Source organism: Marmota monax, unplaced genomic scaffold, assembly GCF_021218885.2.
Source record: "Marmota monax isolate L192 unplaced genomic scaffold, Marmota_monax_Labrador192_F-V1.1 WCK01_AAM20220418_F8-fsc00107, whole genome shotgun sequence".
NCBI classification, from domain to species: Eukaryota; Metazoa; Chordata; class Mammalia; order Rodentia; family Sciuridae; genus Marmota; species Marmota monax.
The window spans coordinates 3,304,357-3,330,734 of record NW_026693761.1 but is presented as its reverse complement, the minus strand read 5'-3'; the positions used below and the strand labels follow the sequence as shown (position 1 = coordinate 3,330,734).

General features: G+C 39.5%; 1 protein-coding gene across 1 annotated transcript in view; it reads left to right on the top strand.

The window, feature by feature from the left end:
- Positions 1-26,378, top strand: part of Aoah (acyloxyacyl hydrolase) — a 204,456-nt gene that overhangs the window by 58,837 nt on the left and 119,241 nt on the right. Inside the window, exon 4 of the mRNA XM_046460635.2 lies at positions 3,320-3,419. Within this exon, the coding sequence (XP_046316591.1) occupies positions 3,320-3,419 (100 nt within the window). The remainder of the gene's footprint in view (positions 1-3,319; positions 3,420-26,378) is intronic.

Here is a 26,378-nt window from a genome sequence, read left to right as displayed (position 1 = left end):
GGGCTCAGTATGTTATCTTTTTGTCAAGAGGAGTACTTCTCACTTTAAGTCTTTGGTGATAAAGTCCTACCTTAAAGGATCTTCGAGGATCCTTGCCCAGTTCCCCTCTCCTATTCCCCAGATCAGAGAGGGCTAGCCTCACTCTTTGACTGAGTGGTCTCCATGTCCATTCCCACATTCAAGTTCATGCACTTGAAATTCTGCTCTCTTGCAGGATAAAGGAGAACAGATCTTGGACGCGGTATGATGAGTTGGCTCTGGTGGTCCAGAATTGCCACAGATGGGATATTGGCCTTTGGTTTAAAACAAAGATTAAGCAGAGCCCCATCTATCACTCTCCTGAGTCTACTAAATACCAGACCCCTATAAAGACAGCAGTCATCAGTTAAACAAATGAACCATTAAGTTGAGAACAGATGTGTGAAAACAGCCACCCTCTCCTGATTTACTGACCCTCAGTAGACATTAGTTTGGCAATTGACTTTATCTGTAACAAACAGCTTGGCCTGCTGCTTAGAAGACTTGGTTTCCTTTAACACTTTGAGTTACATCCCACACACATATACCTCCCATGAAGGGACTCTGGGGCTGAGCAGGTGACTTTCATGATGAACTATGATGAACTGTTTTTCGTTCTTAGCTCTTACTTGCACAAGGTTGATAAGCCATCATGTCAACCACGTTGTCAGTCTCATTGGGCTGGAATGAAATTTGGAGGCTTGTGGTCACAACCTATCTTCATGTAGTGGTAGATTTATTTTAAGGTGGACCTGTTTCTCTGATGGGCTTTGATAAGACACGGTTTTGTTAATACAACAGGCAACTCTGTCTACAGGAGGATGCATGGTATAAATAAATCCTCAAGGTCCCCTCCAGCATTTGAAGGGGTGGTAGTTCAAAGATAAAATTATTAGAGATTTTAAAATTATTATGATGTTTAGCAACCATTAAAAGCACTGCTCACTCATTAAGTGAAAACCAGAATGTTTTGTTTGCTTTTCATTTTTGCTTTACCTTTTTAAATCTCAATTTTTATTCTGCACGTCCAGGTTTAAAATTCCTTTTGATGGGTAGACAACCCAGGTCTGTGAAATGAGCATCAGGGAAATAAACAGAGATGGGCATGGAGTGGGGAGCAGATTCAATACTTATATTTGGGCCCTGGCCAAGTGTTCCAGTGCTAACCATCAGTTCTCAAGGGTTGGACCACATATGACTATAACTGCCTGCAGTTGCAAGAAACAGAAACAACTTGACCTTGAGGTGTTTTATTATTATTATTATTATTATTATTATTATTATTTGAACTTTGTAGTTACACATAGTGGTTGGGTTCATCCTGACAAACTCATATGTGGGTGAAATTTGATTTCAATACTTGGTCCCTCTTTTCCCTCCCTCTTTCCTTCTCCTCCTCCCTCCCTCCCCTATTTTCTTTCCTCTGCTCTCTACTAGACTTCCTTTTGCTCATCTATTTATTTGTATTTGATTGGTTTTTTGACCTGGGTTTTGAAGAAGGAAGAGGAAGAAGAAGAGGAGGGTCAGGGAGAGGAAAAGAAAGGTGGCAGTAATAGTAATAGACATGGAGGTCCTCACTGTAACGGTTTGATAGGGAGAGAAGTAAGGAACCTAGAGTGCACATATCATGGAACTCAAGGGCAGGGACATATCTAGGTATCTAAAGGAGACTGAATCTGAAACCAAAGGAACCCTGGTGTGCTCTCCCTGGGCTTCCTCATTCCTTCTGTATTCTGCCCCAGAACCCCTTCCTGCAGACTCGTTTTCCAGAGACTCAGTCCACATGCTGGGAGATGACTATATTACAGTCCCAGTTGACTACAGCTCCTTTTAATTTGAGGATAGTCTGGACCAAATTCAAACTTTTTTTTAATAATTCCAGTTTTTCCTAAGAGAGCATCTGATTGGTTCTGCTTGGAACAGTTGTCTGATGAAGTTCAATCAATTGGCCAGGAATTATAGGATACAGAGTTCCCCTTTATCCTGTTTCAGTGACCTGCACTCAACTGCCTTCCAAAAATATTAACTAGAAAATTCTAGAAATAATTTATAAGTTTTAAATAACTCTTATTATGAAATATTATTAGAACTGTTCTATTTTATTTGTCATTATTGTTGTTAATCTCTTTCTGTGTCTAACTTATAAATTCAACTGTATGGTAGTTAAGAATGTATAGGCAAAAGTATGATATACACAGGGTTTGGTATAAACCTGTTACCTCTGCTGCATCAGGTATCCACCAAACGTTTCAGAACATATCCCCCAAAGATAAGGGGGACTAATACATCAAAATGGTTAACAGAAGCCCACCCCTATAGCTGAAGGGGAAAGTCAAGTGGCCTGGAAGAAACTCCATAAAGTGTTTTCTAGAACCCATCACTGTCCACATAATACAAAGATTTATCTCTGGGTATTACCAACCAAAGTTGTTGGATTTGTTTGTTTTTCCTGCTTTGGTTTGGTTTGAATCAATAATATCATTGAAATTTTTACTAAAAATCCATAGTTTTTCCTTCATTCAAAGCAGCACATCATACTCTTTTTTTTTTTTTTTTGGTAAGCAGTTTTTGGAGTGACAAAGAGAAAATGGATATGGAAGGTTTATCTAGATGTACACCAAAGAGCTCTATCTTTACACCATCCCAGGGAAAGAAATAATTCTATATTATATTTTCTTTACTTAAAGGAAAAAAGATGGTTTGAATTATACTTAAGACAATCATTTTAGAGGCTGAGACTGGAGGATCATGTGAGTTCAAAGCCAGCCTCAGCAACAGTGAGGCACTAAGCAACTCAGTGAGACCCTGTCTCTAAATAAAATACAAAATAGCACTTGGGATGTGACTCAGTGGTTGAGTGCCCCTGAGTTCAATCCCTGGTACCAAAAAGAAAAAGAAAATAATTTTAGGTGCTGAAGAGTGTATCATATTTTTTTTTTTTGCTTTAACCTGCAAACTTCAAAATATTCTTCCCTCAAATTACACCCAGGACCTTTCTAATTGTATTTGTGGTTTCATCTAAACAGAACCTCAAAGCTCATGAGAAAGGCTGACTCAGCTGAGGGCTGTGTGTGCCCTTTCTGCCCCCAAGATCTTATTCTAGATGGAGCAGAGAGCCATGGCCAGAAATCCTTATGATCCAGAAGCTACCCACATGGGGCTCTCGAAGGCCAGGCTGCCCCAAGTAGTTGGTATTAGAATCCCTTCTGGAGACTCACCTTTCTCTGAAATAACTTCGGTTTCCTAGTCTTTCCTTCCTGAGAGACGTTAATAGCCTTTGTTTTGCCCCATTTCCCTCTAGGCTTGAGGCAGGTATGAATGCTGATGTGGTGTGTCACACTCTGGAATTTTGTAAGCAGAACACTGGCCAACCGCTGTGCCATCTCTACCCACTTCCCAGGGTAAGTGGGCTCCACTCTGAATGTTGTCTACAGTGACATTAAAGCCCTTTGAAAATGTCATCAAGGATGCGCAACTTCACTTACTCTGAGGTTTGGGGACAGGAAAGTCAAGATGACATTTTCAATTACTCCATGTGAAATAATATTCACTAGTTTCAACCTAGACCCCTCCTCTCAGGCTACAAAGAATGTCTTTGCTATCTAGCTATTGTGGACAGTAATACTGAGCTGGACTGGCAGCAGGCAGGAGAGTTAATCAACCAAGGAAAACAAGTTTAAATCCACTTCTCTACCACTTAAAAACCAAGCAAGTCACTCTTAAAGAGTGACCAGCTCATCCCAGGTTGCCCAGGACTTTCCTAGGATCAGCAATGAAAGTCCCACATCCTGGGAAAACCTACACAGTTGGTCACCCTAGTCAGAGCTTTGTTGTCCTTACTCATAAAATGTGTAAAAGAAAATACCTCCCTCCTAGATTTATCATGGGAAGTAAGTGAGCTAGAACATAAAATGCTTAGCACACTGCCTACTATATAAAAAGGTTTTAATAAAAATGATAGCTAATGAGATTATTATAAATATCATTATTATTCAGAGACAGCTGTTCAGAACACCCTGCGTGCATTATATCATTCCGAGCAACTTTTAATTGGATTGCAGTCAAAGACAAGGCTGTAAATGTTGACACAATTCCCTCCCCACACTCCAGATGAAAGTATAATATGAAATCCTATTAGACCTCACAATATGATTTTCACAAACTTCCTATAAGAAAAATTTCTTGATTTCTTTTCCCAGCATCGTGATTCCTCTGTTTCTATTTTATTATAAATTTTTTATTCACATTGAAATTAGAAGTCAATTCTAATTCTTTGCAGCTTAACCAATGCACATGATTTTGCTGACTGACAGCATTAAATATCATAAGCCTATCTCCCTGAGCAAGAAGAAAGGATTCAAATGCCTGGAGTACGTGTGTATTTCATGCTTCATCCATTATTGACTACCAATTAAATTTCCCCTAATTCCACCTGAGAAGCTGTGGACTCTACTAGTTTCTAACAGAGTTAGTTAATTTTAAATTTTTATTTATTTTTTATTTTTTTACAAGGTGGCCTTTTTAGTTTTTTTTTATTCTAACCCATTATATATGACAGCAGGATGCATTTCAATTCATATTACACATATAGTGCACAATTTTTATGTCTCTAGTTGTACACAAAGTAGAGCCATACCATTTGTGTTTTCATACATGTACTTAGAGTAATGATGTTCATCTCATTTCACCATCTTTCCTACCCCCACGCCTCCTCCCTTTCCCTCCCTCCCCTTTGCCCTATCTAATTTCTTCCCATGCTCCCCAGCCATCCCAATTATGCATCAGCATCCACATATCAGAGAAAACATTCAGCATTTGGGTTTGTTTTTTTTTTGTGCTTGGCTTACCTCACTTAGAATAATATTCTCCAACTTCATTCATTTGCCTGCAAATGTCATGATTTTATTCTTTTAATCCCAAGTCATAGTCCATTGTGTATATATACTACAGTTTCTTTATCCATTCATCTACTGAAGGGCATCTAGGTCGGTTCCACAATTTTGCTATTGTGAATTGTGCTGCTATAAAATCGATGTAGCTGCATCCTTGTAGTATGCTGCTTTTAAGTCTTTAATTTAAAAAAAACATATTATGTGTTCAATGGCATGCGAGTATTGTATTCTAATAATCACCATTTAATATCACAAGGAGGAAGTGTTTCCTGGTGTAGGAAGGTCAGTGATCTGGGCTTCTGTGATTTTCATAAATAATGCCATATTATATACACATTATATCCCAGCCCCATACATACAAAATGCTCAACTTTAAAACTCTCACAGTTAAAATAGCATTCTTTACTTTTATTTTCTCTGGAGTTTATATCCCACATTTCATTTCCTGGACTTCTCAGTACAATCCCCAACTCAGGAACATCTCAACCATCCTCTTTGGGAGGGAGCTGAAGGATTTCACCTAGAAACACTCATTTTCTGCCCCAGCTGGGTGCCAGTGCTGCTGGTGGACCTTCGCCTACCTCCTCGGCAACTTCCCTTACTTCCTCTGAGGATTGCTCTGGACTTTCCTCCTCTTCTTAAATCCCCCTGAGCAGCCCCATTTCTACAGATGATCCAGAAAAGAGGAACAGTCAGAGTGAACTTGAACAGCTTCACTCTCCTCTGCCTCTGTGTTTCCTTCAATAGCAATAACTGGCATGTCCTGAGCACTCTGGGCACCAGATGCTGGGCAGAGGTTCATACTTCATCTTGTTTAGTCCCCCATTCAACCCTAGGGTATTCAAATAAGTATAACTCCGTTTGCAGCTGAGAAAATTGAGAGTTGAGGAGTTTATGCAACTTGATGAAAGTTACTCCCCTGGGAAAGAACAGAATTGGCATCCTGTCGCTCTGCTCAGAGAGTTTGGCTGGGATCTTATCACTGAGTCAGTGTTTTGGAAACTCCTTTGGGCATTCCTTCAAGACAGTCAACTGAAATCCCCCTATCAGAAATGACCAATGTTAAAATGTTCATTATTCTCCTTTTAATTTTTAAATAGATTACATTGCATTCAAGGTTGTTTTGAGCATATATAGTTTTGTACCCTGCTTTTCCTTCTTAACGTTACATTTTGAACACATATTTTTAAATGGTACATAGTAACCCTTTTTTTTTCCCATAGATCACTTCTACAAAACACATATGAATTACCTACCCACTAAAAGCAGGTAAACATACAGGTACAGATATAAATCATCTCTAGCCCACCACAAGGCTTCCCAGTCAATGCCCCAAAGTGGCTACTCTTCTGAAATCTCTCCATAGATTAGCTCATTGATATAAAATTCTATTCTCAAACTTCATGTAAATAGAATTACACAGTATAAATGGTTCCCAACTTAAGGTGGTTTGACTTAGGATTTTTCAACTTTACAATGGTGCAAAATCTATACACATTCAACAGAAGTCACATTTTCAATTTTCCCTAACTCTTGGTAAGAGGTTTGCAACCTTCTCTGAGATGCTGAGTGGCAACAGGGAGCCATAGTTCCCAGAGGAGACATACTACAGGAATTTCCTCTGTAATAGGCTGCATTGCCAGTGTTTGGGGATATTGTGTTTTCACATCCCATCATGTCTACAAACATCCATCTGTGTGTACATGAGATGCTCAACACTTCATAATAAAGTAGGCTTTGTGTTCGATGATTTTTGCCCAGCTGTATGCTAATGTAAATGTTCTGAGCCTGTCCAGGTAGGCTGGGCTAAGCTATGATGTTTGATAGGTTAGGTGCAGTAAATGCATTTACAAGCTCATCTCAACTGTCACCTTCTCCATAAAATAATTCTTAACTCTCCCAACAAAATGTTAAATCTCCTGTCAACTATTTTCATAAAATGACTTTTTCAGTATTTAAAGTATGCAAATACTCTTCTAAATGCTTTCTATCTATTAATCCATTTAATCTCATGAGGTAGATATTGTCCATATTTTATAGATGAGGAAAATGAGGTACAGAAATGCAAAGGTCTAGAATTACGTAGATTTCCTTATTGGGATGTAAGCATTGGGAAGAGAGAGAGGGAGATGAAGGGTGGGAAGAGGGGGAAAAATCAGCAGGCCAGCATTACAAAGTCCACTGAGATGGTTTTGTGTTACCCACCTGGGAGGAATTATTTTTACCAATCTTTCCCTCGTTTGCACACAGAACATTGACTGATGCTGGTATGTGCACCTGCATGTGTACATGTTTGTACCAAAGCACGATTCTCACAACACAGTTCACAAATTGAAACTGAATGCAGCTTCTTCATGTGTACCCTGTGACTCCTTAAGCCTGTCGTCTTGGGATCCTAGTGTCACGAGGTAAAAGCCCAAGTTGGTTCAGGAGCCTCCTGTAGTCTTCTGGGCTCTATTCAGGAATCTCCTAGGTCTCCTAACCCTGAGATCCCCAGGCAGACCTTGAAACTGTGAATACATTCCCTTCCTAACTATGGATGTGCTGGAGAGAATGCTGTGTTTATGAGCATCTCACAGGCACCCTCAAGACTGACTTCACACCCCTCTGATCCACATTAAAGGAGAATCATGTTTAGAATGTATGCTCTGCATGGAGATAGATTCTTCTCATTTCTCCAGGGCCTCCAACCCCCTTAAACTTCTGGGAGGGAGAACAGCTGTCTTTGGAAAGCCACCAGACCATAAAGCAGCTTTTCCCACGGTGAATCCAGTTTCTGTAGAACCCCACTCTCTGGTGCTGAGTGTGTGGGAGCGTATGTATACACAGGGACTTTGTATTTCCCTGGAATCCAAACTCCCTAGAAGCTGACATAAATGAGCTTGGGAATGAGTGAGTTTTTACCCTTATTATAAGAAAGTGACATGTGACAAATTCTTTTTCAACTGGGAAATAAACAAGCTGACCTCAGGAATTTACTTTTATTTTTTAAACATCAGGTGTCAAAGCATCTTTTTTAATATAAATAAGGTCTCAGGTAGCAAAGCTTAAGGGGGAAAAAATCACAGAGGACAGGAAATTGAACATTTCTAAGATTCATTAATCACTAAATTTCATTGAGTTTGAGGGACCATTCCTTTGTGTTCATAACTGTGTGCCTAGTAGCCCTGTGAGCTCATAATGTGTTTTCAGATATTATCATCGAGTCTTCTCCAAACACTGGTTTTCTTAATAACTTTTTTAAAAGTTTGCAGTAATTTTGCATTTACATAAAGTCACAAGGATACAGCAGAGAACACCCTTCACATAAGTTCAGTTTTGCTCATGTTACCATCTTTGCATTGCCTATTAAAAACCAACAATACTATTTTGTATCTATTACTAGCAACTAAACTCCAGACTTGATTAAGATGTCACCAGTTTTTCCACCAATGTCCTCTTGCTGCTCCAGGATCTACACACAGCATTTAGTTGTCTTGTCTCCATAGTGGTCTCTGGTTCTCCATCTTTCCTTATTTTTCATGACTTTGACAGTTTTGAGGAATACTGAATTAAGTACATTTGTGAATTGTTTCTCAAGTTGGGACTTGTTTGATGTTTGTATCTTGATCAGATAATGGATTTTCGGGAAGAACACCCCAGATAGGCAGTGTCCTTCTCATCACTGCCTATTAGGGGTACACAATGCCACATGACATCACTGGTGAGATCAAACTTCATCCCTTGGTTAAGGTGCTGCTTGCCGGGTTCCCCACCGTAAAGTTACTATTTTCCTCATTTCCTGTATTCTGCTTCCTAGAAGTGAGTCTCTAAATCCAGCCCACGCCTAGGGAGGCCAGGGAGGACCATGCCACCAGCTCTTGGATATTATTTGGAATTCTATAAAGAAGTCTCTTCGCCCCCTTTAGTTATTTAGTGAATCATTCATTTATGTTAGTATGGGCTCAGGCATATGTATTTTATGCTTTGAGTTATAATCTAAATCTATGTTGTTTACTTTGTTGCTCAAATTTTTCCAGTTTTTCCTCCATTGGGAACTTTTCAGGTAGATTCTTGTGTCTCTCTGATGTGCCTGCATCTTTTTTTAAGGACTTCCTTCCTTTCTGGTATGAGCAGATGATCCAAGCTCATTTTGTTGTGTCATATATTTTGTTCCCCCAACTCTAGCATAAACCATTTCTCCAAAGAACTTGGTTCCTTTCAAGGTTCCTTTCATGGAGAATGGTTTTTAGAAACCAAGATGTAGGCTGGAGTGCTCATTGCTGCTGGGGTGTCATTGCTCCTGGTCCTTTTTAGTGGACAGCTAAATAAAGTATGTATGTACACAACTCACATGTACACATGTATCTGTAGTTGTCTCTGTGTCTATTCATCTCATTGTGTGTGTGTGTGTGTGTGCACATGAGTTCATACTGATGTCTCCAATTTCAATCCAGTCCCACAGGGTCAAACCCTGTTTTATAGGTATTCATCATCAAACATAGTTTACAGTTGAAGATTAGGGTCCTGATACAAACCTTGTAACTGGTGAGTAGAAACAGAACTCAACCCTAGGCCTTGAGCTCCAGATCTCTTCACGTCAGCACCACCTGTGCTTAGCATAGTTTATAGAGCACATTTGGAATAGCCACTTCTCAGAGCCAGTGGGAAGTAAAGATCGCTTCGGTTTTAGAGATTTGATGAAACAGCTTGAAAAGCTTAATTTCCAACAATCTTGCACAAGTGTTCCAACTTTCTCAGTACCAATTAAACCAGGTATTCTTTCATTCACTTAGTTATGCCTCAAGGAACTTTTTTTTTCCTTTGAGTGTCTACCAAGTGCCAACCCACAGCCAGGTTGTCCACATAAATTATCCCATTACAGGTCTGCAGAACAGATATGACGGCCCTGTTGTATAAACAGGCCTACTAATAAATACCTGGAGAATGGAAAGGCTCCCCTTGAGTCCCATAGTTTCTACAAAAATAATTATTTTCCTTTTTCCAGCCAGCAAATATTTATGTAGAATGAATTATGTAGAACAGTATTCTAACAATGGTGGTGAGCAAAATCAATGCAAGTAGTGATTCTACTGGAAAGGCAGGCTTAGAAACAAAGGATGACAAAGAAACAAGTGTGCTAAAGGAGGCTCCAGGAGAAACAGGAACCCCAGCAGAAGAAGGCTGAGCTCTCTCAGGGAGAACAGGAGTGGAAGTGATTAAGCCTTCAAGAGAGAATAAGAGCTGGCCCAGCACATTAGTCCCGCCTCCTCAGCTCTGTGCCTGGGCCCTTTGCCTAGAACCCCTCTGGCTGTTGGTTGGGCCAACACCTTCCCCTCCTCCAGGTCTCTGCTGAAGTGGGTCCATTTTGCCCAGGCCTTCTCTGACTGACTTGTCTGAAGAAGGCCTCCTTCCCATCTCCTCACAGCTCTTTGTTTCTTTCATAACCTTTGAGCCCAGAGACCTCATCTTTCTTACTCTGTCATTTCCTGGGGCTGGTACATAGTAGGTGCCTCGTAGGATTGGTTGACTGAGAGATCCGATGTGAAGGGCACTGCTGAACATGTTTCCTTTAACTCTTCCCTTGAGAGATGCATGTTTAGCTTATTTTATAGTGTGAAGCCGTTTTCAGCCTAAGTCTAAAAGCTATTGTCAACAAGCTTACAAGTATTGTCCCTTCTCCTGTGACTGGCCTTCTCTTTGTCATCTGGTAACCTCCCAGACACCCCAAAAATCATCTCTCTACTTATTCCCTCATGTCATTCTTTTCTCCAACCATTCCTTGATTTCTACACCTTTCCTGGTGGATTCATGAACTTGAATTCTTTTACTAGGTTTCTAGTCTCTCCTTTAAGGACATTAGTGACCCCCTAAATGTCAAATGCTGGTCTGTGAGATTGTAAGGCTGGGACTATACCTTCCCAGCTGTCTATTCCCACTACTTGGTCTAGGGGATGCCACTCTAAAGATGCCCTATAAGTGTGTATTTAATAAATGTGCTTACATTGGAACCCAGTGTTACCCATAAAATAAGGACAGTAACGTCTTCATAATACTCCTTATCTTTTCATTTTTTTCCCAAAACTTGTTTGTGTCTTGTGATGGCTTGAATATGAGCTGTTCCCCCCTAAAAGCTCATGTGTGAGCAATGCACAAATGTTCAAAGGTGAAATGATTAGATTATGAGAGCTGTCAACCATCAGTAGATTAATTCATCTGATGGGCTATGGGTGGTAACTGTAGGAAAGCAGGGCATGACGTGAAGAAGTAGGTCACTGGGGGTATAGGGAATTAGATCTTGTCCCTGGCGCTGTGCTACCACGCGCTCTCTCTCTCTCTCTCTCTCTCTCTCTCTCTCTCTCTCTCTCTCTCTCTTTCTCTCTCTCTCTCTCTCTCTTCACTTCTTCCTAAATGCCACTGAACAGTCTTCCTCCACAGTGCCCTTCTGCCATGATGTTCTGCCTCACTCAGGCCCAGAACAAAGGGGTCACCTGACCAAGGACTGAACCTCTGAAACTCTAAGCCCAAAACCAACCTTTCCTCCTCTAAGTGTTTCTTGTCAAGTATTCTGTTCACAGCAGTGAAAAGCTGCATGACACCTGTCTATACTCCTAGCACATCCTCTTCTTCATCTTTTTCACAGACTCAAACTGGGCCTGAAAATGTTTTGGTCTATCTATCTAGACTTAGACCTTCGCTGCTTATCTTTCCGAAAAATCATCTCATCATCAGCATCCATTCTGTCCTTTTCAATCCTCCTTTCTGACCAAGGACGTAGCCATTCCCCAGAAATATATCTGCTAGTTACGTCCCCTGTTGAAACAGCTCGTGGTGCAGTAGGAGCCCTGCACTTGAATGAGAACTTTCTGCAGGCATATTCTCAGAATCCCCCTAGTTCTTGGGATCCAGTAGGTATTCAATAAATGATAATTAAAGAAATGAATCAATGAATGAAAAGTAATATGGAATTGGCAAGAGGATTGGGGTTTAGGATTGAAGTCTAATAGGCTTTTCTATTTTAAACCAATCTTCTCTAGTAACCAGCTATTGTTCTTCTTAATAAAAATATTCTCAACAAATAAATATTCTTAATAAAAATATTCTCAGGTCCCAGGTTTCATCGCGCCCCACCCCACCCCACATCTCTCTCTCTCTCTCTCTCTCTCTCTCTCTCTCTCTCTCTCTCTCTGTGTGGGGGGGAGGTGTAGCAGGGTATGAGTGTTGGAATAAATTTCTTTAACCCATATCTTTTTTCTAGGATTCAAATCTCTGAAATCTGCTTTTGTCCTCTCAGCCCTGTAATTATGACTTGCCTTTGTTGTGACAGGCTCACAAAAAAAAATCAAAATGAATAAGTGCCCTCCATTTAGCAGAATGTCTACGTCAAAGAAAGGAAATTACTTCCTCTGTCATCATCATCTATTACTTTGGAGCCTCCATGATTTCTGTTATGCACAATTTTAGCAAAATAGTAGCTCAGAACCCAAATTAGACAGAAAAATTAAGCTTTTCTGTCCCCATCTGATTGTCTGGTCAACCTCCCCAGCTTGTGTGTGCCCCACCCCTGTCGTCCACCTTAACTAGGGTGAGTGTGTGAGTAATATTTCCTCAGACCTCTAGGCTTTGAAGAATACAAATTATTAAATAAGAAAGAGGCCATTTGTGTGGTCACCAGAGCTTTGAGCTAAGAAAATTTCCTTCTTGAATGATGGCTGATTTCAAGTACGATTTTATAAGCCATTGGAAAATCAAACGTTGTTTCCAAAGAGACCATATATCTGAGAAAGAATAACCTACAGCCTTGGAACATTATTTGAAACATTAATATTCTAGAAGAGTTAATAAAGTTTTCCAAATTGCCCCAGTTAATTAAACCCATGGTTGTGCCCGAAAGATGACCAGAAATGGTACTAATCAAAAGGGTCTTGAGTGAAACTGACAGGCATTTTAGACAAAAGCAGTCTTTCTTTTATTCTTGTAATGTACATTTACTAAGCTGTTATGGTATGATAGAGACACATTAGGGTCTGGAAAGTAAAAGGCAGTGACAACCATCATGAAATGGAACTAAGTACTTGGCGTACATATATCATCTAAAATCCTCCCCCGCAATTGTAAGGTTATTCCATTATCCTAATTTTACAGATGAGAAAAAAAAATTCAAGCAAATTGTTGGTTGTGGAGCTGTTTAATTGACAATGTTTTTGTTAAAGTTCCTCTTTAAGCATATGAGGAAATCATGAACAATTAAACAAATGACAGAGGAATGTAGCCATTTAGATATAGAAAATCAGCTTAAAATGAGACAGAATATGGTGTCAAGAAAAAATCCTAATGTGTTTTAGATTATTGTTTTGTATTAAAATAGCATTTCCAATCAGTGGTTAAACACTGGATTATTCAAATACATAGGACTAAAGGCTAAACATTTGGGGGAAATTTCTAAGCTAGATGTTTATTCTTTATGTCAAAATTAGTTAAAGATTAAATCAGAAAGAACACAATCATAGACAAAGAAAAACCTGAGCAATTTTATAATTTGTAATCCAAATATCACAAAGGTAAATATTAATACATCTGACTGGTAAAAACCTGCTCTGCCTGCAAAGCCAAAAGTCAAATGACAAACTAGGAAAATGTTCTTGTAAGATGCCACGTGAAGAATTATTTTCTCTATGATTTAAAGAGCTCCTTTGTTGAAAATAGGAAAAAATGAGCAAAGACCACAAACCCTATTGGTTTATAATAAAGGAAGATTAAAGGACCAAAAATTTAGGGGTAAATGCTCACCTTTTCTTACAATTAAAAAAGTGAAAATGAAAACTAGATTTCTTCTACCTCTTATGTATTTGGCCTCCACAAGACTCTTTTTTTTAAATTTTTTATTGTTGGTTGTTCAAAACATTACATAGTTCTTGATATATCATATTTCACACTTTGATTCAAGTGGGTTATGAACTCCCATTTTTACCCCATATACAGATTGCAGAATCACATCAGTTACACATCCATTGATTTACATATTGCCATACTAGTGTCTGTTGTGTTCTGCTGCCTTTCCTATCCTCTACTATCCCACCTCCCCTCCTCTCCCCTCCCCTCCCCTCTTCTCTCTCTACCCCCTCTACTGACATTCAGTTCTCCCCCTTGTATTATTTTTCCCTTTCCCCTCACTTCCTCTTGTATGTAATTTTGTTTAACCCTGAGGGTCTCCTTCCATTTCCATGCAATTTCCCTTCTCTCTCCCTTTCCCTCCCACCTCTCATCCCTGTTTAATGTTAATCTTCTTCTCATGCTCTTCGTCCCTACTCTGTTCTTAGTTACTCTCCTTATATCAAAGAAGACATTTGGCATTTGTTTTTTAGGGATTGGCTAGCTTCACTTAGCATAATCTGCTCTAATGCCATCCATTTCCCTGCAAATGCCATGATTTTGTCATTTTTTTTAGTGCTGAGTAATCGATGTAGCAGTGTCCCTGTAGCATGCTCTTTTTAGGTCTTTAGGGAATAGACCGAGAAGGGGAATAGCTGGGTCAAATGGTGGCTCCATTCCCAGCTTTCCAAGAAATCTCCATACTGCTTTCCAAATTGGCTGCACCAATTTGCAGTCCCACCAGCAATGTACAAGTGTACCCTTTTCCCCACATTTTCTCCCTTGTTTTTTTTCCCTTTCCCCTCACTTCCTCTTATATGTAATTTTGTATAACAGTGAGGGTCTCCTTCCATTTCCATGCAATTTCCCATCTCTCTCCCTTTCCCTCCCACCTCTCGTCCCTGTTTAATGTTAATCTTCTTCTCATGCTCTTCCTCTCTGCTCTGTTCTTAGTTGCTCTCCTTATATCAAAGAAGACATTTGGCATTTGTTTTTTAGGGATTGGCTAGCTTCACTTAGCATAATCTGCTCTAATGCCATCCATTTCCCTGAAAATGCCATGATTTTGTCACTTTTTTTAGTGCTGAGTAATACTCCATTGTGTATAAATGCCACATTTTTTTATCCATTCATCTATTGAAGGGCATCTAGGTTGGTTCCACAGTCTAGCTATTGTGAATTGTTCTGCTATGAACATCGATGTAGCAGTATCCCTATAGTACGCTCTTTTAAGGTCTTTAGGGAATAGTCCAAGAAGGGGAATAGCTGGGTCAAATGGTGGTTCCATTCCCAGCTTTCCCAGGAATCTCCATACTGCTTTCCAAATTGACCGCACCAATTTGCAGTCCCACCAGCAATGTACAAGTGTACCCTTTTCCCCACATCTTCGCCAGCATTTGTTGTTGTTTGACTTCATAAGGGCTGCCAATCTTACTGGAGTGAGATGGAATCTTAGGGTAGTTTTGTTTTGCATTTCTCTGACTGCTAGAGTTGGTGAGCATTTTTTCATGTACTTGTTGATTGTTTGTATGTCCTCCTCTGAGAAATGTCTGTTCAAAATGGTGATATTACCAAAAGTTCTCTATAGGTTTAATGCAATGCCAATCAAAATCCCAACAGCATTTCTTGTAGAAATAGATAAAGCAATCATGAAATTCATATGGAAAAATAAAAGACCCAGAATAGCAAAAGCAATTCTAAGCAGGAAGAGTGAATCAGGCAGTATAGTGATACCAGACTTCAAACTATACTACAGGACAATAGTAACAAATAGTAACAAAAACAGCATGGTACTGGTACCAAAACAGGCGGGTGGACCAATGGTACAGAATAGAGGACACAGAGACCAATCCACAAAATTACAACTATCTTATATTTGACAAAGGGGCTAAAAGCATGCAATGGAGGAAGGATAGCATCTTCAACAAATGGTGCTGGGAAAACTGGAAATCCATATGCAACAAAATGAATCTGAATCCCTTTCTCTCAGGCCATGCACAAAGGTTAACTCAAAATGGATCAAGGAGCTTGTTATCAAAACAGAGACTCTGCATCTGATAGAAGAAAAAGTTGGCTCCAATCTACATACTGTGGGGTCGGGCTCCAAATTCCTTAATAGGACACCCATAGCACAAGAGTTAAAAACAAGAATTAACAAATGGGACTCACTCAAACTAAAAAGTTTTTTTCTCAGCAAGAGAAACAATAAGAGAGGTAAATAGGGAGCCTACATCCTGGGAAAAAATTTTTGCTCCTCACACTTCAGATAGAGCCCTAATATCCAGAGTATACAAAGAACTCAAAAAATTAAACAATAAGATAACAAATAACCCAATCAACAAATGGGCCAAGGACTTGAGTTCTTTATATACCCTAGAGATTAGAGCTCTATCTGACGTGTGAGGGGTAAAAACTTGTTCCCAGGATGTAGGCTCCATACTTAGACTTTCTTATCTACTAAGACTCTTGGTATATACTTAGATTGGCAAAATACTTATTTGGGGCTCATTAAACTCATGGAGATGGCAAGACTCTTCAAAGGACAACAATAATAATGCAAATCTTAAGTTACCCTTAACTTCTATTAGTAGAAGAAAACAATTTGTTCCAAGGAAGATGTATATATGATGTTCAAGATACAAAAATGTTTCTTGCCTGCTTTTGAGAAGTTCAGGAAATGACATCTCTCTCTTGAGAATGTACTTAATATTTCCCTTAGTTCAAGAAAAGCTAATGACCTTAATGAATTTGAACAGTTCTAGAAGATCCTTTGAACTTTAATGTTTTAATCACTGGTCTCCCGACATTCACTCTTGACCCTCCTCTTCACCTAATTAATAATCTACCTCAGAGCTGAGCTTAGAAGTCATCTCCTCTATGTTCCCTGATGCCCCAATTTATGCCAGACTCTCCCGTATTCTCTGTTCTTGTCACTCCTCCATTCTAGCACTTGTTATAATTGCATTAAAAATCACAAAATTATTATTTAATGTCTGGGCCTTTCATTAGGGTGTAAATTCCGTGAGAGCACAGATAGTCTGGCTGTTTTATTCCTTAAACTCAGTGCTATTCTCTGCACTTCCCCAAAGTCCAGCACAGTTCACTGCATGTATTAATAGCGCAATAATTATTTGACGAAGGAATAGCATGGTAGAGAGAAATAAGAGCAGTGCCCTTACCCACCAACACACAAAGAAGTCCATATCCTAATACCCAGGCCTGTTAGTATGTTACTTTATGTGGCCAAAGGAAATTTCGGGGTGTGATTTAATTTAATATCTTTAGATGGAGAGATTATCTTGGGCTAACTATGTGAGTTGCATGTAATCACAAGAGTCCTTTTAAGAGGCGTGTATTAGGATCAGAGTGAGAGAAGAAAACGTGACAGTAGAGGCAGAGGTCCAAGGGACCAGGCCATCAGCCAGGAAATATGCACAATCACTAACATCTGGAAGAGATGAAGGAAAGCTTCTTCCTTGGAACCTCACAGAAGGACCCTGTCCTGCCAACACCTTAGTTTTAGCCCTAGATTTCTAACCTCCACAACTACAAAAGAATAAGTTTTTATTGTTTTAAGTCACAAAGATGGTGGTCATTTGTTATAGCAATTAATACAAATTAACTAATACAAATAAATTTCTTTACTATAACATTGGGCAAGATTTATCTAACAACCTGAAAGCAAAGAGAAAAATGGTAAAAAAAAAAAATTGTAAAATTACCATGTTACAAAACAATTGACCTTACAACAACCTCATGACTGAAACATACCCACTATCTGACTAACTCAATTATTTGCCAGAAATCATCTGTCTAAAGAACAGAACAACATCTGATTTGTAGGACGATACCATGGAGTCCAGTACTGGAGAGATTATTTGTGAGGCCAGATCTTAAGGAAGAAAGAGGGAGTCAAGTGAAATAAAGGTAGCAGTGGTGAGGCTTTGAAAGTTCTCTTAAGAGCCCATGTCTTGGCTTCTTATCTATAAAGTGGGGTCAATAATTGTTACTTCTTAGTTTGATATTTTGACTGTAATATTTGCTCATATCCTGTTTGTGATATTGTACTACAGTTGTATAAGATGATACTATTGAGGTGAACCGGATAAAGGACACATGGGAATTCTCTATGCCATTTCTTATAACTGCATATGAATTTATACTTATTTTGACAATCAAATAAAATGTTTAAAGAAATATATTGTGAATACCAAATAAAATATATTTCCTGGCAAAATATGAATTAAAAATTGTTACTCCATACTTTGTAGAGTTAGGATAAAGTTTAGAGAAATTGTTTGCCATATTGGTCACTTGAAGTATAAAATTTCCATGGCAAAATGGTATGTGATGGTGGTGGTGGTGGTGATAGTGATAAAATCAGTGAATAATAATGGCAGAAAAAGGAGCATGGGCCAGCCCAGTGGCCCATGCCTCTAATCCCAGCTACTCTGGAGACTGAAGCAGGAAATGGGAAGTTCAAGGCAGTTTCAGCAGGTTAGTGAGGCCCTAAGAAACCTAGCAAGACCTGTATCAAAATAAAAAATTAAAAGGGTTGGGGCTGTGGCTCAGTGGTTGAGCACCCCTGGGTTTGATTCCTCAGTACCAAAAAAAATTTTTGTTTTGAATAAAAATAAAAATGAGTAGGGTCTTTATGGTGCTATTTAGAATAAGATTTTTTTTTAAAGTGTTGCCTGGAAAAAAAGAATACTGCATAACATGATTAAATGTATTGGTGATATTAATAGCTATACAATGCAGAATTAGCCTAGAAAAAGGAAAGAAGAAAATGCAGCTAATGCTAAAATATGTGTGAAGAAGAGAGATTCGACAATAAAAGGGAATGCATTTAAAAAGAGTGGCTTTTTTTATTCCTTTTACTTTTATTATGTTTTTTTCATTCCCAAAAAAAGAAAATGGCATAAACTTGACTTCATTTTCTTCCTTTGACTTAAAGTCAGTAATGGCCATTAGAGCTAGAAAGTGTCAGAACATGAAAATCAAATTGGGCTTTGATATGGCTAAATCCTAGGTATTGGAAAACAGTCACTGTAAAATACAGTGGAATACAGATATAGCAGCACAATTCACAGTAGCTAAACTGTGGAACCAACCTAGATGCCCTTCAATAGATGAATGGATTAAAAAAAGTGGCATATGCACACATTGGAATATTACTCAGCAATAAAAGAGAATAAAATCATGGCATTTGCAGGTAAATGAGTGGAGTTAGAGAAGATAATGCTAAGTGAAGTTAGCCAATCCCAAAAAACCCAAATGCTGAATGTTTTCTCTGATATAAGGACACTGATTCATAGTGGGCTAGGGAGGGGGAGTATGAGAGAAATAGACAAACTCTAGATAGGGCAGAGGGGTGGAGGGGAAGGCAGAGGGCGGGGGGTTAGAAATGATGCTGGAATGTGATGGACATTATTATCCAAAGTACATGTATGAAGACACAAATTGGTATAAATATACTTTGTATACAACCAGAGATATGAAAAATTGTGCTCTATTCGTGTAATGAGAATTGTAATGCATCCTGCTGTCATATATAAACAAAAAAAATAATTAAGAACCTAAAAAAGAAATATGTTGAGAGCCACAGCCGAAGGGGCCCCAGCAAACTTCCAGCTGCCAGCAAACTTCCAGCTGCCGGCTGACGATTGGCTCACAGCAGCCCCAGCAACATCTAGCTGATTGGCTCCTCTGTGGTGATGCTCATTGGACTGTTTCCCTGCCCTTTCAGACCACGGAGCTGCTCATTGGGGGACTTTTTTGGCTCCGCCCACGTGACCCAGCCAATCGGCCTCAAGAGCAGGAGGATTGTGGGAGGTGGAGAGAAGCTTGGGTGGGAGAGAGAGGCTTGGGGAAAGCCGGTGGTGGCAGTTGAGGCTCTGAGGGTTTTTCCTGAGAGACTATTTTGTTTGTCGTGTGTGGTTCTAAAAATAAAGTTAGTTTCTTTTGACAAGTGGCTCCTGATTGTGCCCAGCCAGACTGCGGCATTTGGTGGCCCGTACGGGGAAATCCTACCAGCATCTTCAAGAGATACTATAGCATTAACTACATACTGACTATCAGAAAATAAATTAAATACAGAATCTTTAAACATCACAAAAGCTTGTAAAACTGCATTAAGCTCTACCTTTTGAGCTGATTGTTTGGGTACTAAAAATGTAAAAGTTTGATCAGGGGTAACTACTGCTGCTGTACCATTATTTGACCCATCAGTGAATATATTTGGAGCATTCATGATAGGTGTTTTTCTTGTCATTTTTGGAAAAATTACAGGATGCAATGACCAAAAAGACAATAAAGGATTAGATGGTAAGTGGTTATCAAATGAAACATTAGATTTACACATGATTATTGCCCAAGTATTTAACTCATTAGCTAACTCATCAATTTGATTCATAGTATATGGAGTAATAATTTTATTGGGAGAAATTCCAAACACTCCCTTTGCTGCTTTTATTCCTTTGAGTATTAATTGTCCTACAGCCTCAGGATACCTAGTAAGAATAGTGTTAGGAGAATAAGATAAATGTATCCATAATAATGGACCTTCTTGCCAAAATACTCCTGTAGGAATATTTTTTGTTGGTAGTACAATAAATAATAAAGGCAAACTTATATCAATTCTATCCAAATGCATATTTTCCATATATGTTTCAATGATTTTTAATGCCTTTCTTGCTTCAGGCGTTAACATTCGGGGTGAATTTGGATCTGATGGACCTTTTAGGATATCAAATAAAGGTCCCAACTCTCCTGTTGGTATACCTAAATAAGGCCTTATCCAATTTATGTCTCCTAATAACTTTTGAAAGTCATTAAGTGATTTGAGTTGATCTACTCGTATTTGAATTTTTGGTGGACAGACCATGGTTGAGGATAATAGAACTCCTAAATAATTAATTGGAAAATTTAATTGTACTTTATCTATTGCTATCTCTAGATTATAATTTTTTAATAAGTTTGTAAGTGTGGCATAACATTCTAGCAATGTGTTTTTATCTTTGTGTAATTTTTTTTTTAATAGGCCCTCAAATTCCACCTGAAGGCCAGACAGGCCAATTTTTGATAGAAACTCAAAAGTAGTGGACCTTCTAGCCTTTGTCTTTCTACTTAAATAGAAATCGTCTCAAAGCACTTTTCTGTTGGCTTTTCCGATCTGCCTGACTTAGTCAGTTTGGACAGCTGTAACAGAGTATCAGACACTGCGTGCCTTGTAAATTTATTTCTCATAGTTCTGGAACCTGGAAGTACAAGTTCAAAGTGTCGGCATTGTCAAGGACTGGTGAGAGTGCCCTTCTTGGTTGCAGACTGCCAACTTCTCACAGTGTCCTCACATAAAGTGGAGATGGCTAGCCATCAGGCTTCTTATAGGAGCACAAATCCCAGCAGGAGAGCTCCACCCATGTGACTTAACACTTCCCAAAGGTCCCACCTCCAAATGACATCACACTGGGACTAGGGTTTCAACATTCAAATTTGTGGAGGACATGAACAATGAATCCCTTGCACTGTCTTATGTGGTTAATTGCTTACTGTTCCCTGTGGGACAGTAAAGCACTGAGAGATAGAATTTTCCAAATCTTGCACCACTTCTAAAATCAGCTTGTATCACTTCATTTGAAGGTAAGGATCAACCTATCCTCATAAAGATCCAGAATAAATGAGTGATCGTCCCCACCCTGATTCATACATACTCTTTGATTATTTTTTAAAAAGTGAAAGAAAGAAAAAAAAAAGAAAGCCTACCCATCTGAAATCATCATTTCAATTCCCAGGGGATTTCTCCTTTGTGGAAATCTGTCACTGCTGTCAAAAGCGTGAAGTGAACAGAAGGCACTTTCTGTACTTTTCAAATCTACTGCTGCTATAATTGATCGTAGAGAACTTGATCACTGAAAGTTGTTCACTGTAGAAACCCATGCCTAAAAACACTATTTTTTTCTTTCTTCACTCCTAACTGTACCAGAATTCAATTCTTCAACACCAGAGAACCCAAGGGACAACAAGTGAGTGAGTCTTGTCCATTTCACCAATACTCTTAGAATGTCAAGGGACATAATAATGAGTCCCTAAGAACTCCTGTACATGATGTACTGCATTCCTTACATGCTCCCCCATCAGTCAATAGAGCTTAATGTACTTTGGCTGAAAACTTTGGGTTTCAATCTAATAGTGGCCAAAAGGCTTGAATACAATCATGTGTATTATGGCTCTCCCAGAGCAGGATTCGGCGCTCAGATTTCCCACACATTTTTAACTTAAAAAAAAAGTTTTCTTTTTTAGCACACTCCTTGACATCTCCCAGACCACAGTTAAAAGCCTGGATCAAGTTCCAAATGAGCCTGAATTGAATCTAGACTGTGTTGCTCACTGGTTCTGTGACTTTAGGCAAGGTATTATTCACTCTGAGTCTCAGCTTACTTCATCTATAAAAGAGGGGGAGTAGTAACTACTACTCAACACTTTCCACACTATTTTCTAATTAGTTTACTGTTGATTTCTCTCTCCTGATTGGAAAAATCCTTGAAGTCTCATTCACTGCTATGCCCCTAACAAAGAGTACATCAAGCAACATTGAAAAGATGCTCAATAAGAACTTGTGAATGAATGAATGTTGTGCAAAGAAATGACCATTGGAAAAGACATGCCTTTCTCCTTTCATTACTAATCCTGTGCTTACAACCATGCCTATGCCCAGGGCACATGACTCTCCACTCAGGTGAGTGGCTTCTTGACATCAGGAACACATGTCTCCCTATCTGACCTTTTGCATTAAATCATTTTTACTCCCTGGAAGCTACATTCTCCATTCTCCTGTGAAACCTCATTGGTCAGAATTTCTTGCTTAGGTTAAAATGTCAAGCCTACTTTATTATTGCAGTGTAGCAATGGTGGGAAATGTGCTGGGGTCTAATAACCTGAGTATCAATCTTGGTTCTGCTTGCAGACATGCCCTGGTTAAATTTTGTAATCTCTCCAAGTCTTGGATTTCTAATCTTTGATGTGTGGAAAATAAAACTTTCTTCTCAGGGAAGTTTTCAAAAACAGCTTGCTTGCATTTATGTAGGTTGATGTTGTAATTATTGTAATTTTGACAGTTGTCTATTAGTAACATAACATCCAAAAATAAAAACACCAATTATCATGGATACTAATTCCATGCTTACTATATGCATGTCTTGTTCATGTCTAGGAGTGTCTTGTTCAAATCTCACCACAATGCAATGCTCATGCCCATTTCACAGATGAGAAAACTTAGGCTCAGAATGCTCAAGTAGCTTGCCCCAAGACCCACAACTAATAAAAGACAAAAACAGGACTCAAACCCACAAATACTCTGTGATCCAAATTTATCTTAAATGTCAATTAACAGTGGAGACTGTGACATAATGATCAATACAATACTTTAAGAGTTTCAACTAAAGATGGAAATTTTGTCCACATTTGAACTGCTAGATTTGACTTTTCTCTTTTCCTTAAGCTGCCATTTTGGCTGATGCTCTGCAGAGGATGAGCCCCACCAGGGCACCCTTTGCCCAAGATACTGATAGCAGTACGTGCTTAGCCCTTGCTCTTCCATCATCATCCCAACTATTCTTGGGTCAGAGTCAAGAACCATCATCATATCTCTTGGAGTGAGAGAAGTTACAATAGTCTGCCGAGGCTGCACCACATATTGGGGAAATTTTATTGTCTCCTGGTTCTGAAGGTTGCAATCCAAGATCAAGGTGTTAGCAGAGTGACCCTTTAGGATACCCTTGCTTCTCTGCTCTGGTGGTTACTGGCAGTCTTTGCTGTTCCTTTTAAGTGGCGTCTCCCTGTGTCTTCACAACATCTTCCTCGGACACAAATCTTTTTTTCTTCACATGTCCTACTACTTATAAGAACATCAGTCCCAGAGAAGATTAGGGTCCATTCTACATTCTACTCCAGTATGACCTCATCTCAACCAATTATCTCTACAATGACCCTATTTCCAAATAAGATTACATTTTAGGGCATAGAAGGATTAGGACTTCAACATTTGAGTTTTGGTAGGACACACTTTTAACCTATGTCATCAGTCCATAGTCAGCAAGCATCTCCTCTGGCCTGAAGATTTTGGTCTGTCTCTGGTTTGGATGGACTGTTGAATCCTTCTAGACAAAAGTGCTTTAGCTAGCCTCCATGGCTACATGCTACAGTGTGTCCTGATAAGGGGCAAAGGATCTTCTTTCTCTTTCATAAACTGCCTTCATCTTCCCTTGGTCACGTTCCCAGCTCTTGAGTGAAGAAATCCAATCTAACGTCCATGGTTCTTTGGACCATAAACACCCAGGATGAGGACATATAGCTGTGTGGATCTGTGTGATACTTTCTCAGTAATCCACTCATAAGGATGTGAAATAAGTAGACTCTAAAAAGGATTTGAAGATGGAATAAGGAAACATGAGAATCAAATGAAGAAAGTAATGAGCGTCTGAAAAGATTTGACAATAACAAATGGCAGGATCAAATAGAAGTTTCCAGAACCAAGTACCTCATTGTTGGTGAAAAACCTGCTTATGCCTCAGATCATTGCTTTAGCTGAGCCAGAAACATCATTCTGTCTTCCAGGCACCAAATTTTTCTACCCAGCTCACCATCCCTTTCCAAACTTTCTCTCCAACCACTCATTAGAATTACACAATTATTTTTTATTTTTTGTAACATGAAATAGTAGTCCTTATACCTTATAAATGAAGACAAACATCAAGTTGCCAATATTTAAAGGTTACCAAAGAAAAATAACAATTATTTTTATTTTTTTTTCCTTGCAAAGTGCTCATCACTAAGACAAGCAAACCAAGTAACTTTTCCAAATGTTTCTGAGTTTTTACATCCATTTCCTTCTGGGGGAAAAAAATGAGTAGGCTTTTATCTACATTTTCTGTTTTATGTTGGTAATAATGCATTTTGAATTAGTAACTGTGGGAGGAAATGGTGCTTTGATCTTTCTTCAATTTTAATTTTCTTAACTTGTATTTGCCACTAAACCCGACACACCCCTGCTCAAAAGCTCTTAGTAGAAAACAGCTACCTATGAAATAAAGACCACATTTTGATCATAATGCCTCACACCTCCCACTCTCTGACCATCATCCACTTGTCCAGGCTTCTCTTTGTGAAGCCAGAATGTCTGGATTATTCATCACACTGTAGCCCAAATATTCCATCTCCAGACTCTTATGATGTCCCCTCTGCCTAGAATGTTCTTCCCCTTTCCACTCACTTCTGCCTTTGGAAGCCCAGCACAAGGGCTGCTTTCTCCTGAAGCCTTTTCACCTCTCCCTTTTTCCTGGTGGAGCCTTCCTTTCCTGTTTTCCTACATCATTGTGATATACTCCACGTGTGCCTGTCTTGTTCCCCCGCCCCATCAATGAGGATGGTAACACTCCTTACTTTAGTACCTGCCACGCTGCCTTGGAAGCAGGAAGGTTGACAGAATAAAGGAATGAGGAATGTCTGAAAACCACAGCCCTTTCCCAGTCTCCATTTAGTCTTTTTAATGGTCTTGTGAATTCAGGTCCACAGGTCCTTGCCTCCCCAACCTGGGTACTGTACCACTGAGACCCTAAAATGACAGCACTGAGCACCTGGTCCTAAGAGCTTCAGAGACATGGAAGATATAAGAAGGACATCAGTATTGCAGCTGGAAAATTGTCCAGTGGGATGCCTCCCAGAATGGCAGGTCCTAGGTAGGTCCCTCTGAATCCATGATCCGCCCTCAGTTTCCAAGTCCAGAGATTCCATTTTTGTTATCATTGAGATTACAATAGAAAAGGGGGAAGGCGCACAGATTTGAAGAGTGAAAGCTCCAGGCTTCACTCCTGACCGACCTTGCCAACTCACTAAATGATCTTAACCGAGCTGCCCAGCATCTGAGTGCAGCCTGCTATAAAACAGGAAGGATATGCAATTTCTGGGGTGATGAGAGCAAAACCCCAGCTCAAGCCACATGGCCTCTAAGAAGCTTTCCCAAGCCCCCAGCATAATGTAAGTAGTCACCCCAGCACCTGCCTAATGCCATTCTACACCTGGAATCAAATCACTGATTTCCTCACCCAGCCTCTGGCACTTCATGGCTATTAGCTTCTTGAGGGCCCTTTTCTAAGCTACTGCCACAACTTCAAGTCAGCCAGGCAGGAGCCCTTTCTAGCTTCAAGTGATGAGCAGGGGTGGAGCCGAGGGTGGCTCCTGGTGCTTCCCTACCCTGCTTACTTCATTGTTCGATAAAGTCAACTGCCACTTTCCCAATCTTATGTAGAAACAACTGCAAGAGATGTTCGTCACTACTGCCATCCAGAAATACCAGGGATGGCCTCTGCTGAGGGCCAATGGTGAGGACAGCCTCTGCTGAGGCCAGAGTTGTCTGGCTGCAACAGACTCTAGATCTGAGAGCTCCTCTGCATCTCATGATGTACCACATGTACCCCCTACCCCTCTGTGTGTGCATCTCCAGGCTTAGGAATGCTAACAGGACCCTTCACCTGAAGTGGGATAGAAAAGAAATAAAAGATGGGTAGAACGTGGGAAAAAAAAAGAAGAAAAAGCATTAATCTGAAAGCATTCTGCTAAAGT